General features: G+C 42.2%; 1 protein-coding gene across 13 annotated transcripts in view; it reads left to right on the top strand.

Moving 5' to 3' along the window:
• LOC135493131 (calcium uptake protein 3, mitochondrial-like) overlaps positions 1-23,823 on the top strand; it is a 78,669-nt gene that overhangs the window by 30,463 nt on the left and 24,383 nt on the right. For all 13 annotated transcript variants that reach the window (XM_064780084.1, XM_064780078.1, XM_064780075.1 and 10 more), the window contains exon 3: positions 17,567-17,677. In XM_064780084.1, the coding sequence (XP_064636154.1) occupies positions 17,567-17,677 (111 nt within the window). The remainder of the gene's footprint in view (positions 1-17,566; positions 17,678-23,823) is intronic.

Here is a 23,823-nt window from a genome sequence, read left to right as displayed (position 1 = left end):
CTGACATTACAAGTGAATTAGTCTCTTGGTATCCCCTTAAAGGCCTCTTGTACATATCCAGACGCTTCCTTGTGTTGAGCCTATAGTGGTAAAAGTTCTGGTCCTGTTAGGTTTATATGATTTCCAAAAATGGCATAAGCATTGCCCTTATCCCAAAATATGGACGAAGGGCAAAGAAGGATCCTCTGGTCAGAGGAAAAGCTGTACTGTGCCTAATAACATAGAGATTTCGTCGGCACCTCTGATCCCACACCTTGTTCCACTAATAAGACAACTTTGAGCAGCTTGTTGACCTTTGCTGTGAGCTTAAGATGAAGCGGTTTATTGGTGTTGCCGTACAGTCATAAACAACACCATCACTTCTGATTGTTTGTTGGAGTTCCTGTCTGGCATCACTTTTCTTTGGCGGGGATTTGATGGATGTTGGGAAAATATGGAACAAGATGAAATAATGAAATCGATAGTTGGCGTGAAATAGTTCCACTTATAGTTCAAAACGAGACATTTTCCTGAGGTATTTGGCAAGACAGGCATGGAAATTTCCATTTACATGAGAATTTAGTCAACATTCAGATTCGATGGGATCTTTTCTTCAAATCGGCCCCAAACTTGACCCAGTTTCCCTTGTTTTGCCTCTGTCTCATTTTCAAGGCTAACAAGGCCTTACAATATTTTACAACTTTTAACAACTTGTCGCTCAGTCTGTGCCCCAAAGCTCTTCAGGAGTTCTTCTAAAAGGCAAGGCCTACTCTATGGAGAGAAGTCTCTAGGCACAAAGATGACCCTTTTGAAGTTGTGATCTTTGGATTATCGATAAATTTATCAATGCTACAGTAATTGGCATGTTAGGATAACAGCCAGGCCTTGTAATCTGCTTTATCTTTGTCAAGTATGGACTTCGTCTTCTGCGCAGGCCGACCAAAGGCAAGCAGCCTTGATTAATGGTTTATGGTGTTGATTTACTCATCACCCTGATGGTCGGTGCTCAAATCTTGTGGTTAGAACTCAAGTCTCAGTACGAGAAAAGAATATGTGTATCATCATCCAGGCACTTCAATGCGTAAGAGTTTAGACTTTTTTGCTTTGAGAATCGATTGCTCATGAACAGTGGGTCCCGATTCAGTTTAGTTTTGTATTTTCTACTCAAAAGCTTTCCAAAAGCCATGTCTAATGTGTTGTTAATCACACATGTAGGACAGATATCATCACCAGCCTAAGGTTTCGGAAGTGCCATTCTAATAGATGGATATCTGACCACGTCCATCTATTTTGTTATGAAACTTCCCCAGGTATTCTGATTCGGGAGTGATATGTGTGGAATTAGCCCCAAGGACGCGGCTATGACCTCTGCCATGGCTGAGTGAAGGGTTGGGGTACCTGTTTTAATGACTACATCATTACAGGGGAATTTCACCACCTATGTCACCTGACACCTTATTGACGATCTGATGTTCCGAAAGTGATCAATGTACTGAAAGAAAACATTGAAGACAGTTGATGATGTGGTTGATGAACTTATGGCAGACTCTGAATCAGACGATGGTGATTTGCCGAGTGATTTGGAGGATTATTCTGACGAAGGTGACACTGTAGATCGTGTAGATTCAAAGCATGGCTCGCCTGTACATATGCATGCTGCTGTAGGGGGTGACCATCAAACTGAAAAATATTCAGAGCTGAAAGGGTTAATAGAGAGGTGTCGTGGGCATAACCAACATTATTTTTGAAATGGTCTTGACATAAAGTAAGCAAAATGTCCTATTAAGCTGACATTTACACTTGGGGTTTGACATTATGCTTGTTTCAATATATTAAAAGGAGATGTGAGTATCTTGCTCAAAAATATCAAGGTGTATTCCTGTTTCGCCTATTCCTGTTCCGCTTATTCCTGTTTCGCCTATTCCTGTTTCGCCTAATTCCTGTTTCGCCTAATTCTTGTTTCGCCTATTCCTGTTTCGCCTAATTCCTGTTTAGCCTATTCCTGTTTCGCCTAATTCCTGTTTAGCCTATTCCTGTTTCGCCTATTCAAATGTATTGCTAACCTCCCCACAGACGTAGGAATATGAACCGCCCCTTACTGACCGACCAAACCCGAGGAGAGCCACATATGTACGCATTGACGAACGCATGTTACGCCTCAAAAAACAATACGTCAATGGAGAGAGGGACATAATGAGTTACGTTGATGCCATCAGTTACCTTGTCTGACATAATATCATGATATGTATTTTCCACCTTGTTTGACTTTATATGTGCTGTACCTACATGTATATTATGACATGGGTTTTACAGCTGATTTTGATCAAATAATTATGAGAATGTACAATATTATGTATTTTTATCAAAAATTCATGAATTCAGTTTTCATAAAATAAACGACTGCTTTACTCTACTTAATCTATTAGTTTTTACTGTGTGTCAGTATGGTCCTATGGTCCTATGGTCAAATAAGTCCCGGACTGTCCCCGCTTTCAAGGTGACTCTTTCAAAACGGTCATGGCATGGTTTGTTAACAAAGTTGATGGCATTTGATTAGTCAAATTGTCATCACATCGTTAACATCATCCAATTGTCCCCTCACATTTTCCCCATAAAATGGACATGCATCCCTAAGGTTCCCCGTGGGAGAGTCGATTTATTGTAGGGGTACTGGAAAGTAGGCGAAACAGGAATAGGCGAAACAGGAAATAGGCTAAACAGGAAATAGGCCAAACAGGAAATAGGCGAAAAAGGAATAGGCGGAACAGGAATAGGCGAATCGGGAATAGGCGAAACAGGAATTTTGTAGGCGAAACAGGAAAAGGCGAAACAGGAATAGGCGAAACAGGCATAAACCAATATCAATAGGGATTAGGGCAAATCAACTATTGATATTATCTGTATCTGATCGCCATTGTTTTGTTGTTTATTGGTCTGACTGAGGTTCAATTCTGGGTGTTTTGATTCAAAATAAGTCGGCCTAGTAACGTTTTCAGCATTTTATTGAAAAGAAAATTGTTTATTATGGCATTGTCTGTTCAAGTCTTTCATGTTGGGAGGCTGAGGCTGAATCACAGGAAGGCCAACTCCATGGCCCTCGTAGGAGATTTATACCATTCAGGGCCTTTGAAGTTACCCAACGCGTAATATAGTAGCGAAGATTTCAATCAAATTCTTGAGGGCCGTGTGCATATTCTTGACTTATTGCGAGATTGATATTTCATATTTATATGTTTCCATCCTTTGAGAAAATATCAGTTTCACCCTGTCTGTGTCAGTACATCTACTTTCGTCATATCAGTTCCGAAGTACGCAGCATTTATGATACGCGTGCCCAAAATACGGACAAATTGTCAACAACTAAATATTTGTTGCTGTTGTTTCTGACCCCCTGAAGTGCTTTCTGGATGTTGAAATGGTCAAATCTGCTTCTAGACGATCTTAGTGACACCTGAATTCCATCACACCTTCATACCTTAGAACTGAGGAAGATTTTCGGTGCAGAAAAACAATGTTTGGTGCTGAAGTAACGAAATCTCAGTAAAATAGGCTCAAAGTAGGGAAAGCAGGGTGTAATAATGTTACGTTAATAAAACTGTGAAACGTAATGAGGGCTGACTTGTCCCGTACGCGGATTAGACCGTTGTTATTGAATGTTGCGTCAATCAGTGTCAATACCGTTGCATTGTCCTGAAGTCGCTGCGTCATCTGTGGATTCGGTGACGTCGGGGTAATGTTACGTTAATGTTAAGATCGAAACTGAGATCGGCATCTGGATGCAATGCTTCTGTGGAAACATGTAAACAATGACATAGAATTCAGCCGAAAAGCGAAAGTTTTCACTGCAGAATGATTGAATGAATGTCCCGCATGCAAATCTTCTGTTCTACAGTGAAATGCAAATTGGAGACCACAGAAAGTCTAATTGACCAGATCCAATCTGTCGGCTGTCAAAGTTCCGCAGTGGAAACATCGGTGTCATACACATCTGAGGTCCGGGTTCGATTCTCGGTCGGTCTGGGTACACTCATGTGAGAGAGAGGGCGACTCTCTTCGACAGCGGAGTCTCTGGTTTCCTCCTACTTCCATCACAGTTGCCCAATATTTTTTATGGAGCTAATCATGTTTTCGTTGATGCTCAGCTCTCAACTCGATAATCTTATTCCATCTGTTGTGATAATATGAGTATGGGGCAGATGTTGGACTTCTCTCATGTCTCTTGATATGATAATTGGATGACATCTGAAGCATTATGTAATCTGGTTGAACTCTTGCTCAGGGTCAGGCAGGATTTGTCCTGAACTGTTGGGAGGACAAAACAGGAGTTGGTCCTAGGGGTTTCTCAGGCTATATCATGAAGACATGGTGATTTTGAAGGAGGCTAAAGCTCAATAAACAAGCGATTATTGTGAGCGATTTAAATCACTTCTTTGTGATGCGCTTAGTGCATTATTTTCTAATGTACAGTAGAACCTCTCTATTGAGGACACCCTCAGGACTGACAAATGCTGTCCGAAATAGAGAGGTGTCCTGATTAGAGAGGTTAAATTGAATGGAAAGAACCAATTTGGGACCAAAATTACTGTCCGCTGACGGAAGTTACACTGTATTTTCATAAGCTTTCAGTCACGCAATGTCTTGGCTGCAAAGTATGGGATACTGCTCATAAAAAGTTGCAAGTTATGTTTTGAACTAGGTAACCTTACTTCAAATGACAATACTCAGTTACACAATGCATCGAACCTGAATGTGACCACAGGGAAAATTCCAATATGTTCATGAAATGATTATCCGTTACACAAAAAAAGTAAAATAGTATTATTCGGCGATTACGAGTAATTCCACAAAGGATTTGCCAGTACCTGAAGGCATGCTGGTGACCCGGGAAATGGTTATGATCGGTGCAATCCTGATCTCGATACAGCGGAATGTCAGAAAGAGTTGAGAGGGCGGTATCTCATTGTGAGATTAATGATTATTCGTCTACATTCTGGCATTTTTAATCGGAATTCTTCCCATTTATAATCGTTTACTTTCCGTTATTCCACTTGGCCACAAACTAGCTGCATACCTTATTAACCGTTAACCTTTTGGAGCCCAAGTTTCCACAGAAATACTAGCACATAACGCCAAAGTTTCTGGAGCAATATGCTCACCAGTCTCATCCAAACTCAGTCAAAACATGTCTCGACTTCATATAGCATCCTTTTAATCACCGAAGATGTCAACAGCATCGACTACGCCAGACCACCTCATTTCATCATCTCACAGCATCCCGTCGAGGTCCATTCATCACTGCTATCGGCAGTGACAGATAGTGAATCACTCAGTCACGCCAGGCGCGACCATCTCAGACCATCTAAGACCCGTCCTGTCCAGCCATCCAAAAACCATGGGAATTTCACACAAGTCTTGTTGGCCAATGATTTATGTCCTCACAAAGATAACATAAATTTTCACAGGTCCTCTTGTCATGTCATTTCAGCATCTTTTGATGCAGATGTCATAGCGGATCATCGCACAAAAGCTCGGCAACAATCCCAATAGTCCACACTCTCAAAGCACAAAATACATGAAACAGACAGCGATTCTACCCGATGTCAGTCGACTTTTATATGTTTGATCTGCTATAATGAACTTAAATTGACTGCTACAGGAGCTGCCTTTATCATTGTCAGCGTTAACCTTTATTTAACTCGCTGACCAAGACTTTCCCACAAGAATCGAGAGTTTTAACAGCAAATTGTGACATCTTCATCTCCATTTAAACGATACGTTCCATCATTTGTATGATAGGGGTATCTCACACCGGTCGGACGCAAAGGGCGGAGGGTGGGAAATGGGAGAAAAAAGCAGGGCTGGGGGTTGGCAGTCCAGGGGCTGAGGTCAGAAGATTCTACAAGATCTAAACCTTGGCCTGACCTTGTTGCTCGAAGCTTTTATTTTGATTTCAGGCATACAGTCTAACTTAATGCTACGTGGTCTGAAAAGAAGGGGTGGGCCATGGGAATATCTGACATTGGGAGTGGGGAATCCAGGGTCCAAGGCCGATGTGTTTTAGATGTATACGGCCTGACCTTTTATACTATATTCCTTGAAAAACTTCCCGACAATATACTGAGGTGCTTTTTCAATGTTAGGTTATCACAAGTTGACAAGGGAGCACATGGGTGGGAAGATCGTGGGATGAAATTTTTGAGACGCATCAGCCAAGGCCAATCTGAAGATTTGAGTGGCGTCTTCCTTGAAGTTCGTTCCAAATGTATGGCAAGGACACGACCTGTTTTATTTGTTTGCCACAGACTTGTGTCCTTGTGTCTGGTGTCTATGCCAGGGCAGGTTTAGGACCCCACTAAGTGAGTAACGTGAGTAGCTTGCGTGGACTCTACCTCTGGCCAAAGCCTGAGTAACTAGGCCAATAAACGCAAAACGTAAAAAACGCTCATCCCGCCGTGGAGGAGGAATACTCCCTGGAGATCAACAACCCCAAGTGCAGAGCAGACACTGAGGAAAAAGAAGAAGAATGACCTTGTGTTTTGAAAAAAATGAAGACCTTACAGGGTGAAGGTTTAAGTCATTGACATGGCACATGAAAGGGACTGACACCAACATGAAAAATTTGGACAAGATGTTTGCACTGTCTTGATCCTGTTTGTTGATTGTGTGCTAGGAAAAAATATGTGGTTTGTAGAATATATACGGTGCCAAGGCCAGTCTGGCCAGTCCTTTCCTGTGTGTAGGCTGATGTTTTCACCACTTTAGGAACAGTTAGTGGTGTTTTGATGAAAACTTATCATCATGCCCTTCCTGTTTTTACAACAGCCCTTGTTCCAGCTAACATGGTCGCCCAAAATCCCGTAAGTTTGGTTGACAATCAGATAAATGAGACACATTCTCCGTAAGACAATCCGTTTGTCTGACTATAAGTGAAAACACAGGAGTCATGTTGAGGGGAATTTCAGATTATGTTCCTGATCACCACCCTTAGGAAGTCGACTACACTGGCATACTCGTACTCAAACATTAAAACATTTTTATTGCGACTTCCACATTTCGAATCTGGCAGGCCTTTCAATTACGTGGAGACCTCAACACCCTGTATTTTTTTAGCCTATTTTGGGGGACATGTTTTTTTTTGCTTTTTAGCTTAATTTGGGGACATTTCATCACGCCAATTTGCCTGAATAGCGACGTCATAAATCAAAGTTAGTGACTGATATCACCACATACACCTGAAAAATCATAATTTTAGGGTAAAACTATAAAATTAGGCCATTTGGATGAGATTTGGTTATGTTAGGGGTCAAAAAACGCTTCAGGGGGTCATTTTATTTTTAAAAAAAATAAATAAAAAAATTGGGGGACATCCTGTACAGCCTACACCATTATACGGTGTAGGAATCATGTAATTGAGAGGCCTGTCTGGAATACTTTTAGTGCATTTGTGGTGTTTGGAAAGGTATTCATTGTCTCAAAATGTACGCAAAAACTATGGGATTATGCTCACTGTTGGTCTAAAATATTTTTTTACAAAATCCAACTCTTCTGCATTCTTAATCTCAAATGAAAAGTCCTGTTCTGGTGGCTAATACTGCTGTCATCATTGTCGTAACTACCATCTCATCACTCGACACATCAATAACATCAAATGGAAAGGTCACATCAACCTTTGCCCTGTGCAAATGGAAAAGTCTCGTAATTACATACAGCAGGCATTTAATCCATGAAAACATCTAGGAGGCCTGCTGCCCAAACAGTAGCAAGGTCATGTACTTGGGCAGACTATTTGTTCATCATGGATAATGCATATTTTTTCATTGACTTTGACAACTAAAACTTAGGGACTCTGTACCTAGGTTATACTTCTTTTGGGACTTTGATGCGAGTCAGTTCCGAAATCGGTTGAAGTTTGAACAATTTTTGTGCCATGAATGAGTACCGTAGCTGAGTGGGGTATATGTGACTCGCTCTACCAAAACTAGGCGCTTGTCGCATCTGAACTTGACAGGTTGATACGGACTTGTTGTTCATTTTCCTATTGTAGACCTTTTGTGAAATCTATTACAAACTGATTTGGTTACATTTCACCAAAGGTCTACAATAGGGAAATGAACAACAAGTCCGTATCAACCTGTCAAGTTCAGATGCGACAAGCGCCTAGTTTTGGTAGAGCGGGTCACATATGCATTAACATAAAACTCAGACTCCTGGCCGGGCTCCTTGTACCTTGTGGCTTTTACCAGGGCAAGCTAAAGACCCCACAAGGTGAGAAACATAGCTGGCCTGCAATTGACTCTGACCAAAGTCGGAGTCCTGGGCCAATAAACCCAGTTGGGACCTTACTGCAGTGGCATGTAAAAATGCTCATCTCGCGTTTTAGGAGGAATATTTCCTGGAGAGTGTTCAAATGATGTTCGAATAACTTTGTCATGGTGGAAAGTTTATCGTGTTACAGACACAAAAACCTACTTATAGGATAGTTTCGTCCACCTCTGCGCTAACATGAGCAGCAGTAGTGTCACCTGGTGTTGAAATCGACACCTCCAAGTACAGAGTGAATGTTGACGTGGACCAAATGTACTGAATAAAAGGACAGGATGATAAAGTCAGTTGACATAAAAGTATGTTGTTGACCTGTCAACCTTTTGTGTCCACGTCAGCCACAACAATTTACCATCACGTGTGATTCCTCAGCAACTTTTCGAAAAGTTGTTTGATACAATAATCGTATTGATAGTTTTTGCTCGTTAGACCAATTAATGAAACCATTAATTACTCATTGGGTCATTGACCTTTGGATCCAGACAGCAGTGTTTTTTCAGGTCACTGTCGGCATGTTGGACTTGTTAAAGGGGATGATAATAGTTGCTTTTACACGAGGACGGTTCTAGCCCTCCTCACCTCGAGCCACTTGAAGCCGGATCACCTGTAACTGGCTTTGCGCTGTCTACACGGAGACGGATCAAATCGCCGGCCCTAGGTCAGTTCAGGCCACTTAAACCACTAACCCGTCGCATGGTGGCGCGTGTTTTCATGAACTGCTATATACCGCACTACTCGATTTTAGTACCGTGCGCAAAGTGACTCAAGGCCAGATCGGTTCTACACGAGAGATTAAGCGTCTTGAAGTGGCTCCAACCCGCCTCAAGTGACTCGAGACTGCAGTGCTAACGCGCCTCGGGTCAGGTCACTTGGAGACGGTTCTGATTTCGTTCTACACGGTAAAAATTATCCTGACCCGCCTTGAGCTGGCTCGAAGCCGGTTCCAACTGTCCTCGTGTAGAAAGGCCTAGTGCTGCAGTTGCACGCCATGTTCTTCAGTAATTTGACAACCAGTTGAGCTGAGAGTAATGTGCCCAGCATAGAGTGATGAGAACAAAAAGCTTGATTGTCCAGTGGGTCTGATAACTATGCTTGCCAAGGCTGCTTCTTGTTGCTACTACCTGCTTCAGATGAGAGACTTTTGTCACATGCGATAATCATTGCATGTCTCTGCGACAGAATCTCTCTCTAGAAGGAAAAGGTGCACCAGTGTGATTTAGGCCACTTGCCAAAATGGCATGCCATTTCTTTCTATCATACTAGCAAGTGTTTACCCTTACATTTTATACTCAGTGCCTAAAAAGGCAGCCAAAGTGTGTTTTTGTGTGTGCTCCAACCATGAACTAATGCAGTGCGGTGCCTTGAGCATTTTCGCCTCACCATGGACTGCTAATTGCCGCAGAGACTAAATTGATAGTAATTCACAAATAACTAGATTCAGGCAATGAATATATAGTCCACCACAAGAATGTCACAAGGCTTAAAATAGCATTCTGTTTGCACTTGATGAGAAAACAATGCAATGCTGTCACATGATGATGTGTTCTGATGTCATGCAAATAAGAATGGTAACATGTGACGCGACCTTTACAAATCGTTGTATTTTGGAGTATAATATTGCGGGCATTCGATGGTTCTCAAACAACCTGGAATTTGATTTCCCCTTTAACCCTTTCACTACCATGGTCAGTGGCTTGCTCTGTACCTATCTATACCTTGCAGAAAGTGTAACAGAGAGTTGCGATCTTACCTTTCAGAATTTGTTGCGTTTGGGTGACAAGCATGCATCGATGAAGAAAAAATCCTTCAAATTCATTCTTGGTGGACTCCACTGCACCAGTGCTGACATCTTGGGGATCAAGACAAAACAGACTAGTTCATTTCATAGAGGAAGAGAAGAGTCCCTGCATGTGTGTCCTTGGGCAAATCATTTTAAAAGAAGTCTATAGGCATGTGCCAAGTGGGCCAGACTAAGTTACAAAAAGTCACTGATAGGTGTCACTGTACATTGGCACTATTCATTCACGCTTGTACAAGGAATGCTATTCCAGTGTTGTCATTCAGACTTGGCAAAGCGTCCCTCGTGAGTAGTTTTTATTTTGGCATTCTTTTTATGAATGAGAAAACTCAAACTGGCAAAATATGGCTTCGTCGTGAGAATGCGTCTCAGTTTAACCTCACAGACATTCTCGTTTAATCGAGTAAAAAGTAAGTGTTGTCGTATTTATTCAAACCTTGACTTCAAAGTCTTCACAGTGTCAAGGAATATGCTATGTCTTGTACTGCTCAATGTTTTGAAATTAAGTACTGTAAACTTTTTTGTGACAGGGTTTCTTCCGTTGAAAAAAGCCATGTACATCCCGAATCCCGACATGCAATTTTGGCTAATCCTGACGCAAAATTTTAGCCACTTCTGAATCTCGCTAAAATATGAGTGTCTGTCTCGATAATCCTTGCCGTATTTTCGTCTGTCCCCGTGTCCCGAAAAAGACCATTCTCCCCTCATAACCATATTTGCGTACGGATGCACCATCATCTCCACTTCGGGCAGACGTCCAAATGCGGTAATTTGTGTAAATCGTTTGATCCATTCCACGAAGACAACATAAGTCGGCGAGAATGAGCCAGCAATGAAATAGACCCCTCGTGATTTAAACCGCCAATAATCAAGTCATAAACAGGCGACTCTTACCCTGAAACGAGCGGTATCCACCGACGTGAACTGGATTTATTTCATAGTTTCTTGCCCCATCAAGTTTATTTCTGCTTCTGCCTACTCGGTCTGCCTACTCGGTCTGCCTACTCGGTCTGCCTACTCGGTCTGCCTACTCGGTCTGCCTACTCGGTCTGCCTACTCGGTCTGCCTACTCGGTCTGCCTACTCGGTCCGCCTGCTCGGTCCACCTACTCGGTCCGCCTACTCGGTCTGCCTACTCGGTCTGCCTACTCGGTCCGCCTACTCGGTCCGCCTACTCGGTCCGCCTACTCGGTCCGCCTACTCGGTCCGCCTACTCGGTCCGCCTACTCGGTCCGCCTAATCGGTCCGCCTACTCGGTCCGCCAACTCGGTCCGCCTACTCGGTCCGCCTACTCGGTCTGCCTACTAGGTCCGCCTACTAGGTCCGCCTACTCGGTCCGTCTAATCTCATCTGCCTACTCACTCTGCATCAGTTTGTCCTTTAGTAATAACCATGCAATACATAAAGCTTAAAGGATTTCGGATAACCCCAGATCAGAAACGAAACTCATTTTTGCGGCGCCTAAGGTCAGAGCTATGATATACCAAACGCCATCACAATTATTACTGGAGAAGTGATATGGAACGACATCGATATCCGTCGGCGATTATAACGACGTTTTACATTTGATTCTGTCATCCCTTGAGATCCCACATCATTTGGATTGCTGCTGATAGACTATCTGTTGCGAAATATACTCATGAATATACAGAACGCAGACATGTACATTTTGGCATCTTTTAGGTGTTGTTTTGCCTATCATATGAACGTTTTATGGTTTTTTGCCGTATCAAAAAAACCCAAAAATTTGGTTTTCTATCAGCTTATTTTATTGGCGATTAATCATAAATCTCCTAGTTTTTGTTCACTCAGACTGTGGCCAAAGCTAATGATAGTCATTACAGGGACACCTAATCACACTCCCAAGTTGTTTCTTTATGACATTGATATTTTGCTGTCCACTGTCACATATTTTTCCAAGCAGGTAAATTCCTAAGGGTGATACGATACTCTAGTCTTGTGTGGACTGTCTGTGACAAAAAACACAACTGTAATGTGGTGACCGATTGTATTCATACCCCAACGACTGTCTTGCTCCTGATACCACGGACGGCCTGTTTTAATTTGCTGTTCGGACGTTCCAAACAGTTATACAAATGACCGATCTAATCCTGTTCTGGCCAGAAAAATATTATCTAAGTGTTACCAAAGGATAGGTATGAAAGTTCCCACAAAAAGCCTGACCCGCCCGCAGCAAATGACTTCCAACCGCTCATGCACCATAACATTTCATCACTGTTATGGTACTTCATTCCGTTTCAGTAATTTGAAAACACCATAATGACCGGCCTTATGCCACGCAGGCAAAGCGTTACCCCATTCTAACTAACTCGAGCTGCAAATCACTGTCCTTAAACCGTGCGATTTGACGATTGATTACCACATCTTAGTCTCGCTTACATTTAATAACAGACCACTGTCCAGGGTGGGAGTTTTTACGATTATGTCGCTGTTGAAAATAATGTATACATATACATATGGTTAATCGAGGAAATTGTTGTCCAATCAGTCGGCTTGACTTTCATCTCGTCTTTCGTGCCTATGGTATTTTCAGCTCACCTGGTTGAGCCTGTGTCATGACGTCCGTCTTCAGCTTTCTGCAATATTGAATCTTTGTGCGATTTTGAATCATTGTGCGAGTTCGAGTCTTTGCGCGATTTCGAATCTTTGTGCAATTTTGAATCTTTGTGCCATTTTGCATCTTTGTGCCATTTTGAATCTTTGTGCCATTTTGATCTCTGTCCTTCGGCATAAATGGTGTGTGCTTCGATCTGTTGAAATGACCTGTGTTGAGCAGTCTCCAATATTGTCACTAGTACACCTAGCGTAGGCTGGTATCTGCCAGAACTTGAGAGAAAAATGCCTGAGGGTTAACAACCCAAAGTCGTAGAGATACCTCTGGACAATACGTCAAGAATGCGTCCCTGTGTCATCTTCATTATAAATGCAGTGCCACTGTGCCACTGTGCCACTGTGTCACCTAGTTCCTTTAGCATTGAAATCCAAGTAGGCCTACTCTCAAGGTAAATCAATGGAAGATCAAGCCTTTACAAAGACACAGACAGGTCACGCCATGGGAACTTATAAAAGCTTCTCCAACATCAAAAATCAAGTGACTGTTCAGTCAGGTCGGTGTGTAGCTGAATTTAGGTCATATACACTTTTGGATAAAAAAATGAGTCCGCTTCGACATTGTTACTAGCTCAACAAACAATATTTGGCAATTTGTAATGTGAAGTAGAAGGAAACCGGAGATCCGGAGTAAGCCTACATCGCGATTAAAGAGAGTCGCACTCTATACCACATGAGTGTAACAGATCAAACCCGAGACCTCATAGGTTGAGTTGAGAGCTGAGCGTCAACAAGGGCAATAGCTCTATAAACAATACTGGGTGATTGTAGTGTAAGTAGGAGGAAACCGGATAACCCAGAGGAAGCCAATGCTGTTGAAGAGAGTCGCCCTCTATCACATGAGCGACCAGGAATTGAACCCGGTGTGCAAGGGATAGTAGTCCTAGGGCTGATAGTCCGTGTAACAATAGCCCACATTGCCAAATGTTTTGGTTAGGGTTAGCGGTACAATAGATCATGCTGCTTAATTGGTCAAATACAATGCTACCGGACTATGACTCCAGGGGGACTATATCCGCTGTCACACCGGGACTTCAGAGGTGACAGGCACTAATGTTTATACCACTGGCCACTCTGACAGCCCTCATACCTGATCGGTGCTGATAAGTTCTGACAAAAGAGCTATTCAAGCTCATGCCTGTAGCTAGGCCTTGTGTAAAATTACATATTATGTTAGCAAGCTATAATTACTTAGGTCAGACAACATCAAATTACTCGGGACATTAGCATTCTGCAGAAATAGTTTTGTGGGCCTGTTGATAGTACAGGGCCTGGACGCTTTAAATAAGGCGTGAAGTTTCGGTAGATGGTATCATGAAGGGGTCATGACCCATTAGGTTAACAACCAACTTGGTTAAATACGCACACATTTGCTAATCATACTGTTTTACACTCTTTTACTCGTCTCAAAAGAAAAATAATGTTACCTTGGCCTTGTGCCATGAATTTTACCAAAAAAACAACATTTTGTAGTAAAAGATATATTTTTCAATTATTTGGATTGATGTAGTGTTATTGTTGTTTTGGTAAGTGACAAAGTTGAACTTCGATTTTGCTTATGGTGAATAATATATTGGTAGTTTTAGTTTCAGGGGTCAATAAACCTCAGGGCAAGTTTGTCAAGGGTTCAAAAGACTTGCTAGTTGACCTATAATATGGACTTCACTCGAAAGTTTTGGGTGAAGGGGTGGCCTTCCGGTTGCAGCCAGCGCTCAGGCGGGCTGCATATTGGAGAACATACAGTTTGAAATAAATTCTTTGGTAAATTTTGGCTGTTCTGGAACTGCTGGTGACCAGAGGGAATTCCAAGCAAGATATCACGAACGATTGCTCATGAATTGACGTAGATGACCACGGACGAAACGTTTGTTAATCTTGTCATAAGGGCGATTGACGGCAGACCGTATCATGATATGTCTGTGCGTCATGGCCGCCCGCAATCCCGTCGTATCTATATCATAACTTAATCTATATGTAATTATTCGTGGAAGTGTCGAAGATGAGGCGGGGAAATGCAGCAGTTCACGGGAAGATGGTGGAATATGTATCATGGACTGTTTCATCATCTTTAACCCTTGCCTTGTCTGGTTTCGCAATAGTGTCGCTGACCTTGAATACTCGTAGTTAGAGCTAGGTGTGATAGAACATGTAGAAATGTTCATATAATGCTAAAGTTACTTTCTAATTGTAAGGTACCGATTTGATAAGTATGCCAGATATGATGTGCAATCCAGGATAAACTTGCACACTTGGTGACATCAAGGTGACATAAATTTCAATGTACTCAGTCTTGCTAGCATTTATGCAAGTATCAATTCGTGTCTTGTACCCCCCCCCCCCCTCCTCAAGGGTACGACACCTTATCACCCTATAACGACATCTTAAGGCTCAAGCATCACCCTTTTTAGCTCACCTCTTAGCAGAGGTGAGCTTATCCCATACCGTGGCGTCCGTCGTCCGTCGTCGTCGTCGTCGTCGTCGTCGTCGTCGTCGTCGTCGTCGTCGTCGTCGTCGTCCGTCGTCGTCGTCGTCGTCGTCGTCCGTCGTCCGTTAGCAGGGCACGTTTCGTAACTGTTAGAGCTATTGAGTTGAAACTTGGTACACATGTACCCTTATGTAATGACACCTGGGAGACCAAGTTTCGGTCCGATTCGTTTCATGGTTTGGCCACCAGGGGGACAAACGTTAAAAGTGAAAATATGCAATATCTCCCTTAATAGTAGTCGGGAAATTTTGAAAAAAATATGGTAGGTACTTCTAGCAAAGGTGCATCATATATCCTCCGGGTTTTTGATTTGACCTCCTTTTCAAGGTCACAGAGGTCAAATGGTGTAAATTAGCCGTTAGGATGTAACGATGGCACGTTTCTAAACTGCAATGACTATTGATACCAAATTTGGTACACATTTACCCCTCAGTCAGGTGATCTCAGGGACCAAAGTTTGGTCCAATATGATTCACCACTTGACCACCAGGGGGCAAAATCCAAAAACCTTAAAAATGTGATTATTCCTTAACTTCTTGCCCGATTGCCACCAATTTGATATCATGGGTACATCTAACCACCATACAGTATATGTCACACAGGTTTTTAATTTGACCTTCTTGTCAAGGTCACAGAGGTCAAATGGCGTAAATTCGCCGTCAGGCCGTAGCTATGGCACGTTTCTTAACTGCAATGACTATTGATCACAAATTAAGTACACATGTACCCCTTGGTCAGGTGATCTCAGGTACTGAAGTTTGGTGGGATCTGATTTGCCGTTTGGCCTCCAGGGAGGGGGCCAAATCCTAAATTCTTCAAAATGCCATTATTCCTAGTAATGACTTGCCCGATTGGCACCAATTTTATATCATAGGTACATCTAATTCTAACAACCATTCAATGTGTCACCCGGGTCTTCTTTGATTTGACCTACTTTTCAAGGTCACAGAGGTCGAATGTACTGTAAATTGGCCATTTTGGGGAAATTGTAATTGCTTGGACCTACATCAAACCTAACACTACATGACACAAGACCATGCTCTTTGTCCATCTTTCCTCCACATGAGGTGAGCACAATGGCCCTGGCCATTTCATTTCACCAATGCTACTTTTTCTTTCGTCAAGACATCACCATCAACAATATATCAGTTATCACCATCATATAAAGTAACCGGACTAATTTTACTGGGTAAGGCTGTATGTTCGACAAGACATCGACACATTAGCATCCTTATTCTTTCCAGCTTCGCCAAATTTTCACTAAAGGAAAAATAAATACTACTCAAGCATCGGCAAAGATTAGTGGTGATAGCTTAACTACCCTTGAGGAGGGGGGGTACAAGAAACGAATTGATACTTGCATTAATGGTGACATCTATTGATGGAGTGGATCAACGCCACCAAGGATTTGATTAATTCCTGACGAAACCCATTTGCCTGAATGTTTTGTTCATCATATTATCACAACATTTTGCTATTTACCTGAAAAGAAATTTGCATGTCCTCTGACTTTCCTTGTCAGATTTATTGGAATTATGGTGAGATATTTCACCGTTTTAGACAATTGCTTGACACTTTCCTTTGACCTTACAATATTTGCACTGCCCTTTGCCAACTTTGGTCAAAGAAAAACATCCAGTCCGTGCAAAAATATGTCAAAGGAATTATAGAAGTATTTCTATCTAAAGTCAGCTATAAATCTTAAGTGTTGTAATGAGGGCAAGCTTTTTAAGAGAGGACCCTTGTTATACAGTACCTCTCTATTAAGGACACCCTCAGGACTGACAAATGCTGCCTTAATAGAGAGGTGTCCTGATTAAAGAGGTCAAATTGAATGGAAACAACCAATTTGGGACCAGAGCGAGTGTCTTTGACAGGGAGGTTCTACTTATAAGAGAGGTGTCTGCTAAGGGAGGTTCCACCGTATTGGCTTAGATTATTGTTCATTGCCCAGGGGTTTGGGATGTCCTGACCTTCACAGAGAATATACTAGCCTTACAGGGTGTGGCAATAAAGTGAATCTTGATTTGTCTGTTGAAAAAATTGTGGTTATGGATTTTAATATTTTGGTCATAACGAAACGCTGTCTGCCTGTTTACATCAATTTGCAATCAACATCAAACCCACTGATTTATACCGTTTTTTCCTGCAGAGGAGAGATCTTTTTGTTGCACATCGCAGCAGTTAAAATCACAGGTCACAGTAACTAAAATCACTCCTCTGCGCAATGCTTAAATGTCTTAAGTGCAATATTGTTCTTGCTGTTTATTGGCAGTGTGTAAGAACGTTTAAAGGGACTATGAACCATTTTGATATTTCGATATTGATGTCTTTTTGTTGCTATATTTGCAGCTCGTGGAAGAAGACGAGTGCTATCCCGGTACGAAGTTGAACAAACCTTGAAGAATACACCACCACTACATAAAGGATCGACAAAAATGTTCCGTAACCTCAATGACAAGGGTAGGTGTCATGTGTCATGCCTCGAACCCACAACTCTCCGATCACAAATCGGACAATCTCATACCTTCTCAAGTAACAGTTACTGTAAACAGTTATGAAATCACAATACAAAGGCAGCCAAGTCAATAAGTACACCAACAGTGGAAGTCACAATTCGAACCATCTTGAGAATATAAAAGTCTGTCCTTCCCAGGACGGAACCTTTTCATTTACATAACATGACAACATCGAGTGCTTTTCCTCTCGGTAGGAACACTGTTCTGTGACTCTTTAATTGCTGGAGACATTGTCGAAAGATCTTCGGGGAATTGTGATGAGTATAAACTTGTGAGCGGATTACGTTTTGATTGACATTTGAAGTAAGTTTTTCGGAAGCGAAAAAAACATGATGTTTTGCTTGGGTTGTTTGTAGTGAAAATAGAGGGGAGTCATCTAGAATTGGTTGGCTTCCGTATAGACAGGGGAAAGTGTCACCGCCACCTACTGCATTAGGAAAACACTGTGCTCATTCTTGAGGGCTGAATTAGGAGGCCTAGAGGAGGCGTGATTGCGTAAGATTTGTTTCGCTAACTTTTTTGACGGCCAGTCAAGCCTAGGCCAACATGGTTCTATTTTGACCCAACACCTCTATAAACAAGTGAAGAATCGAACCGAATTAGATAGTCTGTCTGGCACCTCTGGCCGTCGGATTCTCACTTAATGGTCGGGCGTGATCTATCTTGTAAAGACGGCGGTCAAGTTTCATCGAGAGTGCTAAAAGTTTTGCCGCCTAGCTGCTATTTATGATGGCTAACGTTTACACACTGATCGAGTTTGATGACTGCTTTGTCGCAAACTTGGATCACCTAATCAAATTACAACGTCGAGGATTTTGTAACGTAACGACAAGGACAACAAGGCCTTATTTGAAATCCGATGCTAGATCAGCAGCTCTGGGAGGTTTTGCGGTGTCATTAGGAGAGTTTGCCTTGCTAGGGAGTCCCCCAGAGGCCGTGCCTATTCACGGGTTATGTTACGGTCTGAGTCAGTTGATCTTCTTGAGCGAAATAGAAGGGGGCAGCCCCTCAAGTTGTCTCCCTGTCTTTTCTCGATTACACTGGTCTGCAAAATGTTTGTTGTGAACAGGCGAAGTCAGAGTGTGGTTTGAGGAATCGATACTGACCTGGAGGTGTTAGTTGTAACTTAAAACTGGTAAGGTGGAGCTTTAATAGAGTCTCGTCTTCATTGATTTGAAAAAATATTCAGAAGCTCGGGCCAAGTGCTACCCCCTGGATGGTTGCCTGATTGCCAGGGGTCAAGAAGGGCTATTTCTGCCCCTTACCCTGGATGGAGTGAAATAATAGAAAATTAGTTCGAATTTCCTTTCAATGGGGCGATGTTTGAATGCATTGTTTGTGTTGCATCCCTGGACCCGACGGAATAATCACTGACCACACTCCGATATCCCGAGGACAACGTGACCTAATCAGTCTTGCACTAGCTCCAAGGGATAATTAAACCGGGCCTTAGGCCTTTTGGGCCATCAAGAGTGGTAATGTAGACGTCCCAAATCTAAATATGCTTCCACCATTGTGGTCATCGGCCAGGCTCACTATTACGGTCATTTTGCCAAACCTCCCAATACGGTTTCCCCAAAAATGACGAGGTCTCGTCCCCTCCCCATCAGACAAGCCTTGCAGCTTGATCCTCCCACTTTAGGAGTTTAATCCATGGGGGTCCCTCTCAACAGTTGTTAGAAGAATATTGGGCACAAACTTCCCAGCCCGTATTTTCTTTAGCAATCAAGGGAGGTTTTGTTGGCGTTCTTTAGGATTCGAAATGGAGTGATTTCGATTCCGGGTGCGTAGTTTGCTATGGGAAAGCTCCGCTAAGTAGTTTTTAAACCTTTCATTGCCCGCCCGGGGAAATGACAGTGGTGGCGATGAACCGGCGGTCATTATCAGCCGGTTTGTAACCACAAAGCGATGTTAGGGATCCAGCCTGCCCACTTGCGTAATCGCGAAATATTATTAGCTGGCAATGCTGCTGTTATCATTTGTTAATTTGCGACAATGGTCGTGTCTATTTGGAAACACGCCCAGCCTAGGCAGCTGCTCACACGATTTTGGGAACGTACGTTCCATTTTTCTCCCACAGATTTATTTATCTTAACCTGCGATTGACCTATCAACGTGAATTTATCATCGCGAAATGATTTTGCACATTTGATTTTCAAAACTACAGTAGAACCTGTCCGATGAGAACACCCTTGGGACTGACATATGCTGTCCTTAATAGAGAGGTGTCCTGATTAGAGAGGTCGGATTGAATGGTAACAACCAAGCTTAGACTGGGGAATAAATATAAAGCGCTTTGAGAATGTTGTACGTTATAAAGCGCTACACAAGAACTTGCATTTATTTTATATTTTTGATCTGTATGAGAAAGGGATTTTTGATTGGGATTGGCTCAGAGGAAGAAAACTTAATATTTGATGAGATTGCAACAAAATCACCGATCAGCAGAAAGTTTTCAAGCTGAAGAAACTTGTGAAATCAAAATCATGCAAATCAAAATACGAATGATGAAACTGCCACGTTTTGCATCTGATGCGGGACGGATGGATCCTCTGGACCCACTGACGCATGACTCAACCCTAAAATCACATCATCTCTATCGGCAAAACCTTCTCTTCCATTCAGGTTGTGCACTAACTGGATCTAATTGCGCCCTCATACCAATTAAACCTTTTTTCAACCGATGTTTTCCAAAGTGTCATTCGACTTAACTGCCGCATTCTTCGCTTATCACGCTAATGACGCTCTGAAGTGGTGAGATTCACTGCGCAATTCCCGAACAGAAGATTCTAACACTCTGAAGCATTCTTTTAAGTGTCGGAGTTTTTCTTTTAACTGTTTTGTGTTATTCTGTGATTCTTTCGATGACAGATTACTCTGCGATCTCCTCCCTGTTCATTGTGGCTGGCGTCTAGACGGGCCCTCCGCGAGGGTCTAGGGGGGACCTTTTCTCCCACTTGGATGAACAAATCAAAAACGCTTTAATTCCAATCTGGGGTCCCCCAAGTAGAAAAATGAATCACATCCCTCGATGGATAAGTTCACATAATGTCCTGAAGTCTTGATGAAGCGAATTAGGATCCAGAACAAATTCAAGTTAACTTTTCACGGTTTAGATGATCCAACATGGCCGAAAATATCTGGATCTGTTGATTGGCGAATAGGATGATGATTTTAATAGGTGTCTTGTCATCCTTTTGAGGAACGATTGGAAAGGTCATTTGCAGAGCTTTCTCTTCATGATTTACACTCTGAAAATTACTTTATTTAAAGAGTTTAGTTTAAATAAACTTTTTGAGGAAATGCATGAAGATGGTGTGAAATCTGAGGGTGTGATATTGTGTAAGAAGTTACTTGTAACTGTGATTGGTTTTCTTCTGGGCTTATCGCTGAAGAACAAGGTCTTGTTGCATCCAACCTATGATTAGTTTATCACGTCCCCTGCGTCTGAACCGACTGTCTTTCGTGGATATTCTGCGCAGTTCTTTCCAACAGCCTTCCTGGTTAACCTTCGTGAATATTACATCAAGATCAGTTACGCATAATACCCCGCATTCCATCTTGCTTTCATACATACATTCATGTATCATTTATAAAACCGCGACACATGTCAACGCACACTGACCGGCCACTTATCAACGCGGTTTATACCGGCACATCTAAATGGGATTTGGGCGAATTTGCTTGTTTCTTGGGTTGGCTGCTTGTCCTGGTAACGCGGTGATAATTGAAGAAGTCCACGGTCCTGGCTACTTGATCTTGAAGTTGTCATCGCGAAACATAAATGTCTGGCGTTGAGATGAGATTAATGTGAATGGGCCACACATGGGGTTCGACGACAAGGCCCATTCATCCCGAATCCCGGACATTTCTCTCAGAGCAACTCGCGAGATCATTTGTCATACAGAGGAACGATCGCTTTAGAAATTATACACCCTTGTCTCGGCTGGCGAGGTCGTGATGGACTTTCTATTTCCATCCCATTATATCATCACCCCTGCCAATTGCTACAAAAGGGTGCAAAACGACCGGGCCTTTTGATGTTTGAGCCATTTTGCGCTGCTGTCAGATTCAACCGCAGCAAATTAACATGGCTTTGTCGCTGCGTCTGAATCAGGTTAGGGGCTATCATGAATACCATGGTATTTTAAACTCCTCAATTCACATCAAAAGTCCCGGAGTTTTTCCTCATTCTTTACCCATTCTGAGGTGTTTTCAATTTGCGGGGAATGTTTGCCCCACCCACTCGTGCAGTGGTATGCGATCTTCAGCCAATTTATCTATTGTGGGACCTTCATTAGTCCGTATAAAAAACGTCAAGAGGATGCCGTGATTCCCAGCCCCCTTTTTCAACTGATTAGCGCATTATTGAGCAACTCTTTGAAGTCTAGTGGAGCGAGTGTGAAGTTTTTTTAAGTGAATGGCATGAAATTTAGATAAAACACGCATTTCTTTTGTTCGGGTGAAATCAAAAGTGTTAATTTGTCCATGATTAGCAGACGCTTTTTCCTTGCGCTTCATTAAATTATAGTTGTGAGGTCGATTAAGTTTTTGTGGTTTGATAACAGAATGAAAGATTTACTATCTAAGGAGTGATTTATTTGTTAGTAAATGTTGTGACTTGGCGATAGATGCTTCATTTAGCATGTTGACTGCCTTATGCTTCGGCTAAGGTGACTGGTGTCTGTCACATTTAGCGCTTTCCTAGATTACATGGTGGCTCAATTTTCGACAGTTTCTTGGAAATTTGGCAAATCTGCAATGTTTACTTATTTTTGCATGAGAACATTCTGAATTCTCTCTCATTTCAGCAACAACAAAATTTCAGAAAACTTAAAAATCTTTCAAAATTTTTCATATTTTGCTAAATTTGCTCTGGCAACAAGTGACTGGTTTTAGAAAAACAGGCCACTTTTTGTGACAATTTGAATTTAGTCTTGCAAACAATCTGACGGCTTTCAGTATCGATAGAACTTCTCAAAGGTTACAACCGCTGGTCTATATCAATACAAACTGCTGAATCAGTTCTGTGACAGCTCCCCCTATCCAATTGACCATCAACTAACCTTGAGGTGTAAACAACTCGTCGTTATGCGTCCATCTTAAAACGAGGCCACCAAGTCTAGCCGCATTTGTTGTCCATCCCTCCCATTACTGAATGGTGCATTGTGGACCCTTTAACAGTGCCCTTGAGTCGAAGGCCAAAGTGTTGAAAATGTTGGTTTATTTAGAAACAGTTTCTTACAAAAATATCCTTAATAGACACTTTCAAATTTGTTTGTAATTCACATTTTCCGTGATTCACATTGTCTTAAAATACCCCCTCCCCCAATATGAACTTGAAGGGTTGTAGCCAGGGCTAGGGGGTCAAAATGCTGACCTCCAGGATATTAGTAGAGACACCTTTTGGCAACTTGTCAAACTTAATCTGACAAACCTATTTGCCTACCTTAGAAAAAACCAGCAGCAATTTTGAAAACAATGTTTTTCAAGTTGAAATCATTTCCGTGAAAAATCACCTCTTTTGATAGTGTAAAAGTAGCCGCAAATCAAATAATATAGAATGCGTTGCCTTACTAGTTACTTTATGAATGATTAATAAATGTAATTCATATAGTTGTCTGGCCAATTATGTGGTGGTGGTCATGGCATGGCCAGGAGTACTGAGTTGACCGTGGAAATGACATGGGGTGATAGCATCGTTCCTTTGATGTTTGAATCCTTGACCAGCCGCCATTATATCCCATAATGTCCGTGCGTCTAAATAGCCGTGTCAGCCATTGTTGATGGGACGCCCCTCATGATGAATTGATACATCTTCATCTTGCAGTTGTGTATAACATAATAGTATTCGCGATAGTTTGATTTTGAAAATATTTCGTAAGATTTTGAATTGAAATGGAATGTGTAGGTGTGCGAGTGTGATGAATAGACTGTCAGAGGTCGTGGGGTCTAAAGTACCGCACACATGAGCTATATTTGTCTCTGCAGCTATCACTGCTAGTATGTGCGACAAAATATCTCTTGTCTGCGGGTAAGATTGGTAATCGACGGGTTTGAAACTTTTAAACTTGAAATAGAATGCAGAGC

This window comes from Lineus longissimus, chromosome 9 (assembly GCF_910592395.1).
Source record: "Lineus longissimus chromosome 9, tnLinLong1.2, whole genome shotgun sequence".
NCBI lineage: Eukaryota > Metazoa > Nemertea > Pilidiophora > Heteronemertea > Lineidae > Lineus > Lineus longissimus.
The sequence above is the reverse complement of the archived record's forward strand: the minus strand, read 5'-3'. Positions and strand labels throughout refer to the sequence as shown.